Here is a 17,219-nt window from a genome sequence, read left to right as displayed (position 1 = left end):
CTATATATATCTTATGCTTAAGCAAGATGGATTATGCCTGTCAAATCTATGGATCTTCTTGTATTACGGATATGTACAGGGGCATACAGCACTTCCCCTGTAGCTAGTAAGACGAATCTAACTTATTTAGTGACCCACAACGCTAGGATAGCATCCGGGCCGGCTATGGTGGGTTGCCAGATGTTGCTGGCTAAAGAGACCAAACGGTTAAATATTCGCTAAAATTTGAATAGTATAAGTAGACTCTTGTTTACTCCCTCTTTCAATCCATAGGGATGAACTAAGCTTAAGGGGGCCGGCCGGAACCTCTATATATGGAGGTATAGGGCGAAAAATGCAAAGTCATGAAAAAATTCATGGAGCTTCATATGGCAATTGAGAATACGTATACGAAATATTTCGTCAAAATTCCTCTTACTTTTGTAGTTACAGGGTAATTAGTTAACGTAACTCAATTAGCCTAAAACATTGATCTGTACAAGAAAATGCAATATTTCTTCTATTATCGTAAATTTTGATAATTATTGTCGAAGAAATTGGGAGAAATGGCATCTGTAGACATTCCCCGAGTCGAGAAGGAGACTTCAGGCTCAAGCTACCAAGTGGACCAGTCCTGATTTAGTGCGATCACAGACGTCAAGTAGTCTACACGTTCCATTTTACGTCTGACATTCGCCTGCTTTCAAGTATGTTTATGTATGTTTCGGCAAGAATTTCATCATGCCGATGAGGAAAAGACAAGGGAAACATCTCGCTAACATACAGACGAAGAAAAATCGCTCAAGTATTATTACAGAATATCATAATATATGCGTAGTTAGTGAAGAGAGAGGCTACGATCTTTGAGCAAAGAGATCTTCATTTATGATAAATAACAAAGTTTTGGTTTTTTAATACCCAAAATGGAATATGAAATTCATAATAATCATGATTTATTAAATTGTCTTTGTAAAAAAAGTGTACGTCTTCGAGTTTCACCTCTTGACATTCTCTTGCAATTACGTTTGTTTATCTTTGTTTCGGGCAAGAATTTCATCATGCCAAAGAGGAAAATACAAGGAAAACATCTCGCTAACACACAGAAGAAGAAAATTCGCTGTAATAAGCAGAGTTAGTGAAGGGGGGAGAGAGAATTGCGTAGGAAGGAGTGCCCCATCTTGCCTCAAGCAGTGCCCCAGGCTGCGATATATGAGCAAAGGGATCATCATTTATGATTAAATTATGATAAATAAAATAGTTTTGGTTTATTAATACACAAAAAACAAATATACATTCATAATAATCATTATTTATTAATATTGTCTTTACAGAAATACGAAAGAAAACTTTGAACGCCCGTATCTCAAAACTATACTTATTGACCTTCAAAATCTATCTTCTCACTTAGTTTTAAAGCTATAACATTGGAATTTGGTATATAGCTCAGAAAGACATTATAGAACAATCAAATAGAGCCCTTTTTTCCAATTTTTGTTTCGTATTTTTTTTATAAATTTTTTTCTCCTGATTTATAGGGTTTATTTTTTGACCATATTGAAAAATTCATATCTAGCAAAAAAATTACTTTTAGAAAAAAAACTCTCCATTCGATTGGAGGTCTACATCAGGTAATCCCAGGTCTTAATATTAAATATCAAGGGAGGAGATAGAATTTGAAAAATGGTTATTTTCGGGATAAATCGCCCTGGCGTCACAAAACCAAAGGTCAGAGGCGAAAATCATATGCGGTTTGGAGATGTCCCAAGTCACCTTATTAAGTGGTATGAATATCAAAGTCCTGTCCTTAAAAAAGGGCATTAGCCGGCCGGCCCCCTTAATGTGCATATTCAAACCAAATCCTTAATCTCTAACTGCAATCCAAATTATAAATATGTGAAACCTTTGGTGGCAAGACTTGAAAGAGAAAGCAAAGATGTTGGCATATTGACAACACCAATAGCACAGGTTGCATTCCCTAAATCTACATTTTGGTACAAATCACCTATTGATATATGCCCAGTTGTTGGAGGGAAGAAACATATTTCCAGTGAGGATATTAAAATGGAATGCTTATAACCGCCTATCTTGAAAGTTTAAATACCAAATATACACTTAAAGTATCCTCCTACATCAAATATACCTTAAATTATAATTCTATTACTGTAATTAATCTTTGAAATGAGAGTAACATATAATTTCAAAGGTATCTTAAACATTTTACCATTAGAAATATAAATGTACAGCTAATAGCACAAAGGGAGAGAGAGAGAGAAAGATTTTTCAGTACATCCATTGACCAAAAGATGGCAGCAATTATTAGACTCACTAAGATGGCAACACCCCTGCCCTTACTATCAGGTATCTTAACATTTGTGACAGCTCCACCCTCTCGCTCCTCTCTCCAAGCCTCTATGCTAAGACACTGGGTTTTCCTTCATTCTTACATAATTTTTCAATTTATAAACTAAAATCTTACTAATTCACTATAGTATTTTCTTCAATGAATGGATATTATTGCTATTTACATTAATATTATTTGAAAATAGTAAATAAGTTATTTACCATAAAAAACATACACCTCAGTAAGAGAGAAAATTATTATTTTTATTATTTAATATTTAATCTTATTAAACTTCATACAGTGGACCCCTGTATTCGCAATCTCGGCATTCACAGACTCACTTATTCGCGGATTTCTCTATGGACCATATATACCCATTATTTGCTGGAAATTCGCGTAATCACTGTATTTTTCTAAGAGAAATATCTACAAATTCCTGTTTTTTTATCAGTTTCATCATAAAATGCACTTTTTGTGAAAAAACTATGAAAAAACCAGGTATACAAATTTTTTGTGGGTTTTTCTTGAGTTTTAACTAGCAAAATAGTCAATTCTAAGTATTTTTATAGGGGTTAAAACTATTTGCGGCTGCTAGCTATTCATGGGTGGTCTGGTACGCATCCCTTCATTAATATGGGGGAACACTGTACAGTAGTAATCAATATTAATATTTGAAAATTAATAAATCATTTTTATATCGTAAAAATGTATTCAGTCATATTAGGTTTCTCGTTGGACGAGTGGTTTATGTGCTCACCTACCGATTCAGTAGTCCCAAGTTCAATTTGTGTCTGGTGATTAGAAATTAATTTCTCGATATACGTACTGTAATTCGGATCCCACCATAAGCTGTACGTCCCGTTGCTAGGTAACCAATTGGTTTCTAGCCATGTAAAAATATCTAATCCTTCAGGTCAGACCAAGGAGAGATGTTATTGAGCTCAGTGTTCTGGTTAAACTAAGATATACTTTATAAAAATAACATCAAAATACACTAATCAGTGAATATTTAGTGATGGAAAAACCTGTGAATGACTGAGTCCTCCCGCGAATAATTTTCAGATCGGTCACACATAAAAATCCATGAATAGGGAAGTCCGCGAACCTCGAGAATGCGAGTATGGGGGGTTGACTGTATGCCATTCTTAAACTGGTAAATATATTTTTAATAAAGGAAAGAATGATGAAAGTTTTATCATGCACTATTCTGACTCATGTAGTCTTTTATAAGTTAGCATAATACTTAGGGAGCATGATTAAGGTCATATTTAGTGTTCAAACTTTAGAATTAAGCATTTATTAGCATTTATAAAGACCGTGCCAGACTTATGTGAAAATCTCCCTTGCTCGAAGGGGTCTAGAACCTAACCTAGCGTAAGTTCATGGTATTACTGTAATGCTGTTTTTAAAGAAAATTAACTTTTATTTCAGAATTATATATATGAATTTAACTAAATTAATGTTTAAGTGCTAAATGGCCATAATTGCCCCCAGTGCTTGGAAAGTATGCCTAAAATCTATAAATCTATCAATCAAACCCAAGGGTCCCAGCAATTCCAATACTTAGTCCCTGTCCTTCTCTAGGTTTTGAAACAATAATGCAAAGTCACTGCTGGAAGACCTGCAGAGCTCTTGCAAGACTTAAGCAGAGATCTATGAACTGGTATGTCATCTGTTGGTAGAAAAATGGCAGGAAATGTCTCGGCAATTGGTGGGTTGGGATGTGAAGGTAGGTATCGTGCAGGTCTACCAAGACCATGTAGTCTCCCTCTCTGATGGAAATTACAACTGACTAAATCATTTCCATAGAAAATGCCATCTACTGCAGGAAGCCAATCGGGGCCAATAGGTCTATAACTGGTCTCTATTCCCCCGAGGATTTCTCTACTAGGAAGAGATGGCTATAGAGACAGCAACTCTTCCTCTACCACCTCAATGGCATCCTTTTGAAGAATAGCTCTTACTTCTGCGTAAAGAACCTTACCCTTTGTCGACTCAGTCTTGCATGATGGGAAAGGAATTGGTTGCAGTGTAAAAGGTAAGTCTGCAGCCTTCCCTGAGAACTGTGACTGTCCTGCTCCACTAAGCAACCGCTCCCCGCCTGTGACAGATTGGGGGGATGGTTGACTGATTGTTCTTCTCACCTAGAACTGCCCTTCTTTACCATCCTGCTCCTCCTACGTGGTTGGGAGGCTTGAGCCAACCAACCTCTGTTCTCACCTATTTCAGGTAGGAAGAGCCCTGGAACTCTTGATGATATCTTGGCTACAGAGAAGGCCTCTGAGGGTTATTGGCCTGCCCTTGTCTAGGTTGTGCCCCCTGCTGCCTTGCCCTGATTTCACTGACTATGCCTGGGAGAACAGGATCTTTGCAGGAGGGAAGTAGTAATGAGAGTTGGTGATGGGGCTTATTGTAAAGCATATTCCAGCTCTTGTTAGAAACCTGGCAAGACACCTCAAAGTAGTGAATGTCTCCTCCTGAGGAGCTTATTGGCCCACATGTGGGCAGTTCCCTGAAAGAAGGCTTTGGCTGAAATCCCACCAGGAGACTGCCTAGTGCTGTAGGGGTGTCTTCTCTGCCCCAGGGTGTGCTGTATCCCAGATCTGACCTCTCCTCTGCATGGTGTGATCTTGACAGGACTGGAGTTGGAGACGGGATATTGAAGGGGAGAAGACCTGATTGGAGAAGCACTACATTCTGGTCGGATGCCATATAGGTCAAACACTCCCAGGAGTCTCTCCTCCCATAAGATGAGCTGTTCCTGCTGTTACAACTCTACCTCGATGAATGACTTCCCTAGCATGTGACTGCCTTGATGAATCCTCTTCTGGCGAGACTTCTTAGGCTTCCTCTGCCTGGACAAGGTTGACTGCCTTCAACACTATTTCCTGCTGACACTTACTACCTGGCAAGGAAGTGCTGCCTGATAAATGAACGTCTTGCTATGCTCTTCTTGCGGGAGGGGTGCCTTCTCCGCCTGTCCCCACTCTATGCTGACCATCTCTCCCTATCTCTCCACCCTCTAGTACTTGGGGGGGGGTCACCAACAGATCTTGATCTCCCACCAATCCTTCCTCACTGATGCAAGGGGAAGGGGGATCAGGAGTTAGTCTAACCCCTCACTGGCTGACTGGGTGCAAGTAGAGGAGGGAAGATGGGGTGATTCACATGATCTGTCATGCTGGGTTCTCACACCTTCTTAAGACTGAAGGAGGGCAAACATTTTCTCCACAAATTCTTCTACCATGTCCTTTTTGAGAGGCAATGGCTTCTTTTGCTGCCTCTGACATAACCAAAGGTGGTCAAGGGGAAGGAAGAATCATGGAAGGGAAAGATGAGTGGCATAGGGTAATCTCCCTCGATGCTTCTCATAGAGGCTCCACTATGGGGCATGCCACTCCTTCCACTTGCCACAAGTGAATTCTCTTGACACTTGTTTCCTCTACAGGAAATGTAGAGGTGACATACACTTATCATAAGGCCTCTTTCTGCCCATGCAACAATGAATCTTGGGCCTTACATTGGTGGTAGTCATCTCAAGGGCAAATGGTTATCACAACCTAGAAAAGGCTCTACAATTCTCACCATTCAATTTTACTCTGACAGAGTGAAAATAAAGAATATCAGCACAATTGCAATCACAGCTAGGAAGAAATGGCTGGGGTAGACTGAGATCAGGCCAGGTGGCCCTAGGCCTAATTGACAATTCTCATTTTATAATTGTTTCATGATTTGCACACAGCCAATACAAGACCAGAGAAACCAGTCACTGCAAAAATGGATATAAAAAGTGTCACCTCCACTTATGGCTCTGGGTTCTGCTTTCACTAAGTAATGAAATTCACTCAAGTGATGAAGACTGACATTCAACCTATGAGATAGGGTACCCAGGGCTGGCTGGCACAGGATAGTGTAGTGCAATTCCATATATATTAAGTACTTTATAGCCAACCCTAACTAGCATTTTGTAATTATCATTCACTTTAAAATACTAATTCACATTTCATTCAAATTTGGAGAGATGTCTGGAAAAAAAAATTTTCAACAAATATGTGTACAGTACACACCTGTACCTACTAATGCTTACAAGATAGAATATACATGCTGTACTTTATACAAGACCTATATAATATAAAAAAAAATAAGTTTCTTTTTAAAGAGAGAGAGAGAGAGTGTGTTAGTTAGTTTAAAAGGAAAGCAAACACACTGTAAGTGCACAGTTTATCCCAACATGATGTATACATGCAGCACTACATTACTGTATTAAGTTTAGTACTATACTGCATTAAGCAATGTCAATAAAAATAATGTACAAGAGAGAGAGAAAAGGGGTTGACCCACAGTATGAGCATATTTTCTAATGTGGTGTGCAAAAAGGAAAGCATTGTTCATGTATGTACATGAGTTTGTTCACTGTCACCCTCTCAGGCAGGTCACATGTTCATGTGTTTCTTCACTGACTACCCTCTCAGCCACAGCCAAGAATGTATCAGTCAACACGAGCACATCTGTTTCTTTGTTCACTGCCCAACCTCGCAGGCACAAAAAAGAAAGCCTTGGTCACAGGTGTGTGGTTGTCTGTCCAACACTCAATACCTCTATCATACTTGGTGGATTATTCACTAAGGGTGAGAGAGGACATCCACTTGGGTGCACTCTACCATCGTCCAATAACCCTATTGTATGTACTTACCAGATCTCTGTCGTAAGTACATAATATTTTTTATATTTTTATCAGACTAGGGTAAGTCTGTTGACCAAATCTGCTACACTGGGGGTCACTGTATTCCCAATATCAAATGAGTATCAAAGCAAAGAAGTCACACAAAAATACCTTAAATCAGATGAACTCACCTAAGATTATATTATGAACATTGCAATGAGAAGCAACCTCTCCTTGATCTTCAGATACTCAGAAGGAACAGGTGGGAAAGGTTTAAATTTTGTTAAACATGTTCACCAATATTTCTTCCAAAAATGCTATTGTGTACACACAAAATAAGTTCAAAATGGAAAAAAGCCTCATGGCAGCAATGTTGTTGTTGAGAGAAAGGGACAGAGACCTAATTCTGTGAAAGACCAATAAATTACAAAGTCAAACAATAAATTTCAAGTTCTTTTGTATTCAATATTGTTACCTGAACAGTCCCTACAAAATGAAAACGACTGAAGTGTTATTTAATTTTGATCCATGGGTGATGGATGCAGTCTGTTTTTTAACTTCTGTTTTTTGTAACAGAGTTTCCAAGTAAGAAAATAGTAAAAAGCTCCACCATGTAGCAAATATAAACCTTGTTAAGAGCTATAATGATTGATTGAATCATTACATATCTACTTTTCAACTCTTCCCTCTTCCCTATAAACATAGCATGAACAGTAACTGTAAGCTCAAAGCCTCCTCATTTTAACTGGATTAGTGATCAAATACACAAGGATATACCATTCACATAGGATATACCATCCACAAAGTATAACTAATTAACTGATACAAAAAGTTCTAGCATTCAAGTATGCTTTTAATCTGGGATAAATAAATACATCAATATCAACGGTAAATTAAATTAAATAGCATAGTCTGTTAAAGCTGAAAACCTTTCAAGAGCAAATACAGCTACAGTAGTACATGGTTATAGCAACATACACTCTACATATTGTTAGTACGTACCAGTGTTAGTACTGAAAAAACATTCTCAATTATTTTTATAGCCATACCTCACTGAGTTATCATGATCAATGGCGAATTTTCATCTTGATCCTTTTCCTGTTCAATAAAAAATAATTTAACATGGTGGAACAAGATAAAAAAAAGTGGTTGTGGTGTAGTCTCACAAGAAATGCATTATGATCTAGAAACTTTTTAAGAACAAACTGACAATGAAATTGTTTCTTAATATAGTAAACTCATTAAATCATATATCATATATATATATTAAATATTATTATATATATTATATATCTATATAGATATGTATATATTGTCTTATATAATATTGATCTATATGGAGATACTTAGATATATATATATATATTATTCTATTAATATAATAATATATATATTAATTAATATATATAATGTATTTATAATAATATATGTCTATAATATATATATACTGTATATATTGTATACTATTTATAGATATAATATATATATATATTAATATATAAATTAATATATATATATATACCATCTACAATAATTATAAAATATATACATAAATATAAATATCTATATATATAGCTATATATATATAATATGTCTAGATAATAGTATTATATATATATAATATATATACATGTATATATACATATATTCTATTATTTACTATTTATATATATATATATATATATATATGTAATATATTGATATATATATTTTATAATATATATTATATATATGTATATAATATATATATATATATATATATATATTATATATATATATATATAATATATTATATATATCTATATGTTATTATATATATATAATATATATATATGTATATATATATATATAGAGAAGTATTATATTATAATATATATATAATTTTATATATATTTATATATATAGATAATATATAAATATCATAATATAATTAATACATATATATAGATATACATATATATACATATATTATATATTATATATATATATATATATATATATATATATATATATATTATATATATATATCTAGAATATTATATAGTAGTACCTCAGGATACAAAATTAATCCGTTCCGAAGCGGCCTTCGTAACCTGATTTTTTCATATTTTGAACCACGTTTTGCAAGTAAATTGCCTAATTCATTCCAAGCCCTTCAAAAACACCCCAGTAAATTTTATAATAAAGCTAAATTGACCAATAAACAACAAAATGCAACAATTTGGACCATTCAATACCAAACCTAACTGTGATTACCTGTAAATAAAGTTTATTAGTGTACAGGGTACAAGAAATACTGTAGGTACATGTACGTACATACGTGTAAAATGTGGAACCTTACCTTTCGAGTGAGGTGATCTCCGAAAGTGGAGACAGAGGAGGAGGACAAATGGCAGAAAACATGAACACTCAACTTTACAAAACATTAAAAAATGGCAGAAAACATTAACACTAAACTTTACGAAACGCATTAACAAATGGCAGAAAACATTAACACTTGTCTTTACAAAAAACTTAAAATAAAATTTTTTTTTTGTCTTTTAGTTTTAAATTTTTTTTTACTTTTTTATACTTTACTTTTTTTTTACAAAATTTGAATTTCTTCACCACTTTCAACTTTCTGTTTTTTCTTATCACTTGGATCTTCCTGTTTGCTTACTCCTACTAAAGGCTTCCTTAAAAAATAACTATCCAAGAAAGATTGCTTCTGCCTGCTTTTCACAATGTTCTAGAAACGACTCAGGCAAACGTCATCGAACTGCGCAAGCATACGACCTGTGTAAGCCTTTTCGGGATGTCTCTACTACAAATGATTGCACTTTATGACAATCAGCTAGAGCATCCTTAATTTCTGCCACTGTCATAGGGTCCTCGTCCTCCTCCTCGCCGCTGCTAGAGAACTCTTCTTGAACGACGTTATGTTGCATGGCCTCCAACTCCTTCGGTCATCCGTCATAAGCTTCCTCTTGGTGCTCCTCGAGAAAGTCATTGATGTCGTCCTCGTCGACAACCAGCCCCATAGACTTGCCGAGTCCAATGATCTCGTCAAGATCTGGTTGCGAAACAGTTTCAGGATCACCAACTGTTTCTGAATCTGCATCAGCTTTGCCCACGTTAAATCCCTCGATGTCTTGGGCGGATACGGCATTAGGCTAGAGTTTCCTCCACGAAGAAATCAAAGCTCGCCTCGAAACCTCCTGCTAAGCTTGATCGATGAGTCGGATGCACATCACAACATCAAAATGCTCCTTCCAAATTCACGCAAGATAAGGTTTGTGGTATCGGTGATGTCGAAACATCTCTTGAAAAGATGTTTCGTATACAGCTTCTTGAAGTTCGATATCACTTGCTGGTCCATGGGCTGGAGGAGAGGGGTAGTGTTAGGTGGAAGATAAAGAACCTTGATAAAAGAATACTCCGCTAGGATATCTTCCTCAAGGCCAGGAGGGTGAGCAGGGGCATTGTCCAACAACAGCAGACGTTTCAGAGGGAGGCGCTTCTCTTCCAAGAATTTCTTCACTGTTGGGCCGAAACACAGATTTACCCACTCGGTGAACAAAAGTTTTGTTACCCAGGCTTTCGCATTAGCCCTCCACATCACCGGAAGCTTCTCCTTTAGCACTTTGTGGGCCTTGAAGGCTCGAGGAGTCTCAGAATGATGCACAAGTAGGGGGCTTGACCTTACAAACCCCACTGACGTTGGAACAAAGTGCGAGCGTAAGCCTGTCTTTCATAGGCTTATGCCCGGGTAGCCTCTCTTCCTCCGTGATGTACGTCCGACGAGGCATTTTTTTTCCAAAAAAGGCCAGTCTCATCACAGTTGAAGACTTGCTGAGAACTGTAGCCATCCTTGATCATCATCTTGTCGAACGTCTTAATAAAGGCTTCGGCCGCTTTCGTATCCGAGCTGGCAGCCTCCCCATACCGCACCACTGAATGGATGCCAGTCCGTTTACTAAATTTACCAAACCACCCCCGAGAAGCCTTGAAGTCTGGGGTTGCCGTTGATGTCCCTTCTCCTCTGTCGTCTTCAGCCTGGGCAACCAGATCACCGAAAATAGCGCTATCCTTGTGGCAGATTGCCATCTCGGTTATTGTATTGCCAGCAATTTCTTTGTATTTAATCCATACAAGAAGCAGCCTCTCCATCTCATCATGCATGTGGCTCCTCTTGTTGGACAAAATAGTCATGCCCTTGGAAGGTGTAGCTGCTTTGATGGCTTCCTTCTGCTTAAGGATGGTGCCTATCGTCAACAAATTTCAGCTGTATTCCTTAGCGATCACACTCGACCGCATGCCAGCTTCATACTTCTTAATTATCTCCATCTTCATCTCCATAAAAAGCATTCTCTTCTTTCCATGAACTTCAGCAACATTCTTGGGACCGATGACTAATTAAGTTAATTAAGTTCACACACAATACGATAAAGTATACAAGCAGAAAGCGAAATCACTAATATGAATTTATGTTAACAAACGAAATATGTATATGTGAACTAATGAATTCCAAGTGCGTACGATAACGCTGATGCGACGAAGTGGCTGAAGGACACCTTTACATAGAGGTATAATGGGATAGATGCTGCCCAATAGGAGAGCAGGATCTTACAGCAGTGACTAGCATCAGGAACCAGTGGGAGAGAGGGAGGATGGTGGCGAGTCTACTGAGTTAGTGGCGAGCGAATTTTAAAAGTGTTCTCGGCAGTACTACCGGATCTCGGACTTTACAGTACAACCTTTCGCAACCTAAATTATTTTCGTATACAAAAGAAAAAAAAATCTTCATCTTTACTTTCGTAACTTGGATTTTTTGTAAGTAGGGACTTTTGTACGTCGAGGTTCCACTGTATGTATGTATGTATGTAATATATATATATATATACAGGCAGTCCCCGGGTTACGATGGCGGTTCCGTTCTTGAGACTCGTTGTAACCCGAAAATCATCGTAAGCTGGAACATCTTAAAAAATACTAAGAAAACCTTACTTTTAATGTTTTGGGTGCATTGAAAACTATGTAAACTGCATTCTTATTGTATTTTTCATAAAAAAACCTTCAAATATTTATTACTTTGCATTTTTGGTGTCATATTTCTTCTGCCAGATGAGCATTGTAGGCGTCGTAACCCTGGAACATGCGTTGTAACCCTGGAAATAGTTTCTGATGAATATAATTAAAAAGCGCCTTAACCTCGGAACGTCGTAAGCCGAACCTGTTGTAACCCGGGGACTGCCATGTATATATATATATATATATATATATATATATATATATATATATATATAAATATATATATATATATATATATAATATATATATTGTATATATATATATATATATATAATATATATATATATATAATATATATATATATTATATATATATATATATAATATATATTATATAATATATATATATATATATATAAATATATATTATATATATATAATATATATATATATATAATATAAAATATATATATATATAACATATATATATAATATGTATAACTGAATCACGAAAGTTAGGAACGTGATCCATAAATAAAGATAAATGCCACGAAGGAAAAAATAAACAAAGGAGTCTGCAAGATCTTTCGACTTTAAAAGTCCTTTTACTGAGCAGATACTGAGTAAAGGACTTTTTAAAGTCGAAAGATTCTTGCAGACTCCTTTGTTTTATTTTTTCCTTCGTGGCATTTATCTTTATATATATATTTATTATTAAATTCAAGCTACAATGTCCTTTAATATCTAAAATCACTTTTACCTCCCCATGATATATTTTTCATATATGTACCGAAGGGGAATTTTTTAGTTGATAATAAATTCGTTCCCCCATGGGATCGAACCACCGCCACTTGGACGGTGGTTCGATTCCCATGGGGGGACGAAATTTTAATTCAACTAAAAAATTCCCCTTCGGGTTACAATATATGAAAATAATATCATTTGGGGGAAGGTAAAGTAATTTAAGATATTAAAAGGACATTTGTAAAGCTAGAATTAATATATAAAGATGGATCCGGTTCGATGTTGAATTAATTATTTCAATATATATATTATTATAATTATTAATATATTATAATAATTAATATATTAATTAATATATTAATGCTTAAAAAAATCAAGTAGATGCACGTTGACTTCATTAAAAATAAGCGAAATACCACGGGAAATGATAGACAGGAATCCAAGCGCTTTTCGTCTTTATTCAGACATCGTCAAGGAGCTACTAAAGTACAATCGGAGAGGAAGGCCTCAGGTACAAAACAAGATCAGGAATACCAGATGGTTAATTATCAAAAGGGTAAAAATTAAAAGGGATAATCCAGGATTATCGGATATCACACGGTCACAAACTTAAACAGATTCTGACCCTAACCGAAATTACAAAGTATCTTTACAGTCCAAAAACATGTAACAACTGAATATATTAATTTTGTTGCTTACCTTATATTTATCTACAACTTTTTTCATTATGAAAGCATCAAGTTTAAATAAACCAAGACTTAAATTTAGAACATTTCTATTAGTTGACTTGATAAAACAAGATTCAATGATATTCCTTTTAACTGTGTCATTACATGGGACTAAGGCTCTTGCTTGACTCCAGTTAATAGGTGGTCTAAATCTCTCATATGTACAAATAATGCATTCGATATTTGCCCAGTTCTCACAGAATATTGATGTTGCTTAAGACGCTGTGAAAGAGATTTGCCAGTCTGTCCGTAATAGATTTTATCACACTTTTTGCAAGGAATTTCATATATGCAGCCTGGAAGATCTTTAGGAGAATTTTTGATTACTAAACTCTTGACAATTAATTTATTAATGAAAACAACATTTATGTTAAAAAAGCTTTTAAAAGTTCCTAGGAATATCTAAAAACCTTTCATCATAAGGTAATTTTAGAATGTTATGCTTACTAAATTCAAGTTTGTCATTAGTTGAATAAAATGTTTTTCTAGCTCTTTTCCATGCCCACATCTACAAAAGTCCTTGGTATTTAAGTTCAATGCAATATCATAAATAGTTTAATTTCAGCGTCAATAAACTGCGGGCTACAGACACGTAAAGCCCTTAGGAACATCCCAGAAAAAAAAGAAAAACAGAGAATTTAACATTTTGATGGTGATTGGAGTAGTAATGAACAAAAGAGGCAATATTAGTTGATTTTCGAAAGACTGAAAAGGTGAAATTTCTATCATTTCTATGGACAGTTACATCAAGAAAATTCAAATTACAATTTCTTTCTTCCTCTACAGTAAATTTTATAGAAGGGACTAAATTATGAGATTATTAAGGAATTCCTGGAGGTTTTCGTGAACTGGCCAAAATACAGAAGATATCATCCACGTATCTAAACCATAATAACTTTTTGGGGCAAAAATTCTTGGTAAGAGTTTTGTCTCAAAATTCCATGTAAATATTGCTAAGGACAGGAGATAAGGGATTACCCATGGCCATGCCAAACTTTTGTACAAAAAATTCCCCATTGAAACAAAATTTACTATCTTTGATACATAACCATATGAGACTAATGAGATTTTCTACACTTAAGGGAATGTCATGACGCTCTAATTCCTCTTCCAAATATTCAAGTAAGTCATCTACAGGCACTTTTGTAAATAAAGAGACAACATCAAAAACTAACCATATTAAAATCATAATTCAAATTTAAACTATTCAATTTGTTTATAAAATCAACATTGTTTTTAACATTCGTGTTAGAAATATTTCCTACCAAAGGAGTAAGAATTTTTACAAGCCATTTAGATAAATTATACGAAACTGAGCCCACTGAACTAATGATTGGTCTGATAGGGTTATTGATTTTATGTGTCTTGACTAAACCATACATGTAAGGTAGGGAGGCGCATTGCGGTGTAAACTGTTTAATTAAATGGTCCAAGCCCTTCAAAATGGATTTAATTTGTTTATTAAAATGGGAGTTAACTGTCTGTGTAGGGTCAGACCTCAGTTTCGTATAAGTATCAGTGTCATTTAGCAATGTCATTATTTTACTTATATAGTCCACTTGTTTATTCATAATTACCACTTGCATTGAGATTTATCATGGCTTTTGTCACCTTCACTGTTTCGTCTTCTTTAATTTTCTTAAAAGCTGGAGAAATCTCACGGGTACATTAGGGGGAGAAGGTTTACTCATAGCACCATACACAATACCTTTACAAATATTGATATCATCAGGGCATAGGTTTTTGATTCAATTTTTTCTAAATAACAAAGGATTTTGAGATGTCGACACAGTCCAGGTTACCATTAAATACACCAAAGCTTAACCCATATCCCAAAGGAATATCATTGAATCTTGTTTTATCAAGTCAAATAATAGAAATGTTCTAAATTTAAGTCTTGGTTTATTTAAACTTGATGCTTTCATAATGAAAAAAGTTGTAGATAAATATAAGCAACAAAATTAATATATTCAGTTTTTACATGTTTTGGACTGTAAAGATACTTTGTAATTTCGGTTAGGGTCAGAATCTGTTTAAGTTTGTGACCGTGTGATATCCGATAATCCTGGCCTTATCCCTTTTTTAATTTTTACCCTTTTGATAATTAACCATCTGGTATTCCTGATCTTGTTTGTACCTGAGGCCTTCCTCTCCGATTGTACTTTAGTAGCTCCTTGACGATGTCTGAATAAAGACGAAAGCGCTTGGATTCTATCTATCATTTCCCGTGGTATTCGCTATATATATATATATATATATATATATATATATATATATATATATATATATATATATATATATATATAATCTATATAATATATATATATATATATATATATATATATATATATATATATATATATATACACACACACACATGTATATACATACACAAATATAAATAAATAATACAGGACCCGGATCAACATCCGGGAATCTCCACTGTAATGGTGCGAGGTAAGTATCCCACATCGGAACAAATAATACATACATATATATATATATATATATATATATATATATATATATATATATATATATATATATATATAATAAAGATATATATATATATATATATATATATATATATATATATATATATTATATAATCAAATGGACTGTTCAAATTAATCATAGCGCTTCTGACATGTCATCGGGGTCATAAGGCTCCATAAATTCTCATGTATTGTCGAGGTGAGAACATCTGTCTGAGGTTGTGTACAAATTCAAGAAAACTTGGCTTCTTGGTATGAAAGCCCTTTTATTAACACTGCGATTCCAGTCTCTTGGAGCAGCTGCAGTGATTATGGCAACCCCATATCCATTACCATGTCTCCTCCATTCATCGTTCTTTTTGGTGTTATAGGTTGCACTAGTATGTTTTGATAATAATTTCCTGATTCTAAAAATCTTGGCGTTTTCATTTTGTGTGTGATATATATATATATATATATATATATAATATATATATATATATATATATATATATCTATTATATATATATATATATATGACTGGTAAAAATGTTCGTAACAGCAGAATTCCATCTAATAAAGGAGCCCATAAAAAACACCAAAAATCCAAAAGAGAAAAAAAAGTAGTAGTAGGATAATTTCAGAGACTGCTGTCTCCCTCTTCTGGGTAGCAATGAGAAAATGAGGGAAAATTGTTTACGAGTGGTTTTGGTTATTTATACCAAGAGGTCCATCCACAGGCAAACCAATTTAGGTCACCCCCGCTGATAATTGTCCTTTAATCTTCTTAAGTGTTGGTTGAATGAAAACCTTGTTGATCATATCTGAAATCCATGCTCCTTTTGAGATGTTCATTACCTGCCTCTCTTTTATTAAGGCAGATTCCATCATTTGACTCTTGTACCGGCAGTTGCTGCTAAAAATTACATGTGACAAATTCCAGTTTTTTCTATGTTTATGTTCATTTATATGGTTGAAAATAGCCGAGTTCTGTTGTCCATACCTAACTGACCGTTTGTGTTGTATTAATCTCTGGGGAAGTGATTTACCTGTAAATCCGATGTAAGATTGGTCACAGTCCTGGCATGGGATGTCTTTTGTTGGACGTTAATCAGGGATTTGGCTAAGGTGTTAGGGTAAGTAAATACAAAAGGGTTAGATTTTCCGAAGGGGTGGTTTACTCTCTTGATCGTGTCCAGGTGGGGAATTTTTATTTTATTGTTGGATGTATCTCTGGTCTTGTCTTTAGGGTGTCGGTAGAAAATTACGTTTGCTTTGTGA

The 17,219-nt window shown here is 34.8% G+C and overlaps 1 protein-coding gene across 8 annotated transcripts in view; it reads right to left on the bottom strand.

Annotated features, from left to right (window-relative positions):
• Window positions 1-17,219, bottom strand: part of LOC135217472 (potassium channel subfamily K member 6-like) — a 191,279-nt gene that overhangs the window by 32,580 nt on the left and 141,480 nt on the right. For 2 of the 8 annotated variants that reach the window (XM_064253425.1, XM_064253432.1), the window contains exon 7: window positions 8,033-8,081. The exons of the other annotated variants lie outside the window; for them this stretch is intronic. In XM_064253425.1, the coding sequence (XP_064109495.1) occupies window positions 8,034-8,081 (48 nt within the window). In that variant the 3' untranslated portion in view covers window position 8,033. The remainder of the gene's footprint in view (window positions 1-8,032; window positions 8,082-17,219) is intronic. 8 annotated transcript variants of the gene reach the window in all.

Source organism: Macrobrachium nipponense, chromosome 19, assembly GCF_015104395.2.
Source record: "Macrobrachium nipponense isolate FS-2020 chromosome 19, ASM1510439v2, whole genome shotgun sequence".
Classification (NCBI taxonomy): Eukaryota; Metazoa; Arthropoda; class Malacostraca; order Decapoda; family Palaemonidae; genus Macrobrachium; species Macrobrachium nipponense.
This window is presented reverse-complemented; position numbering and strand designations above follow the sequence as displayed.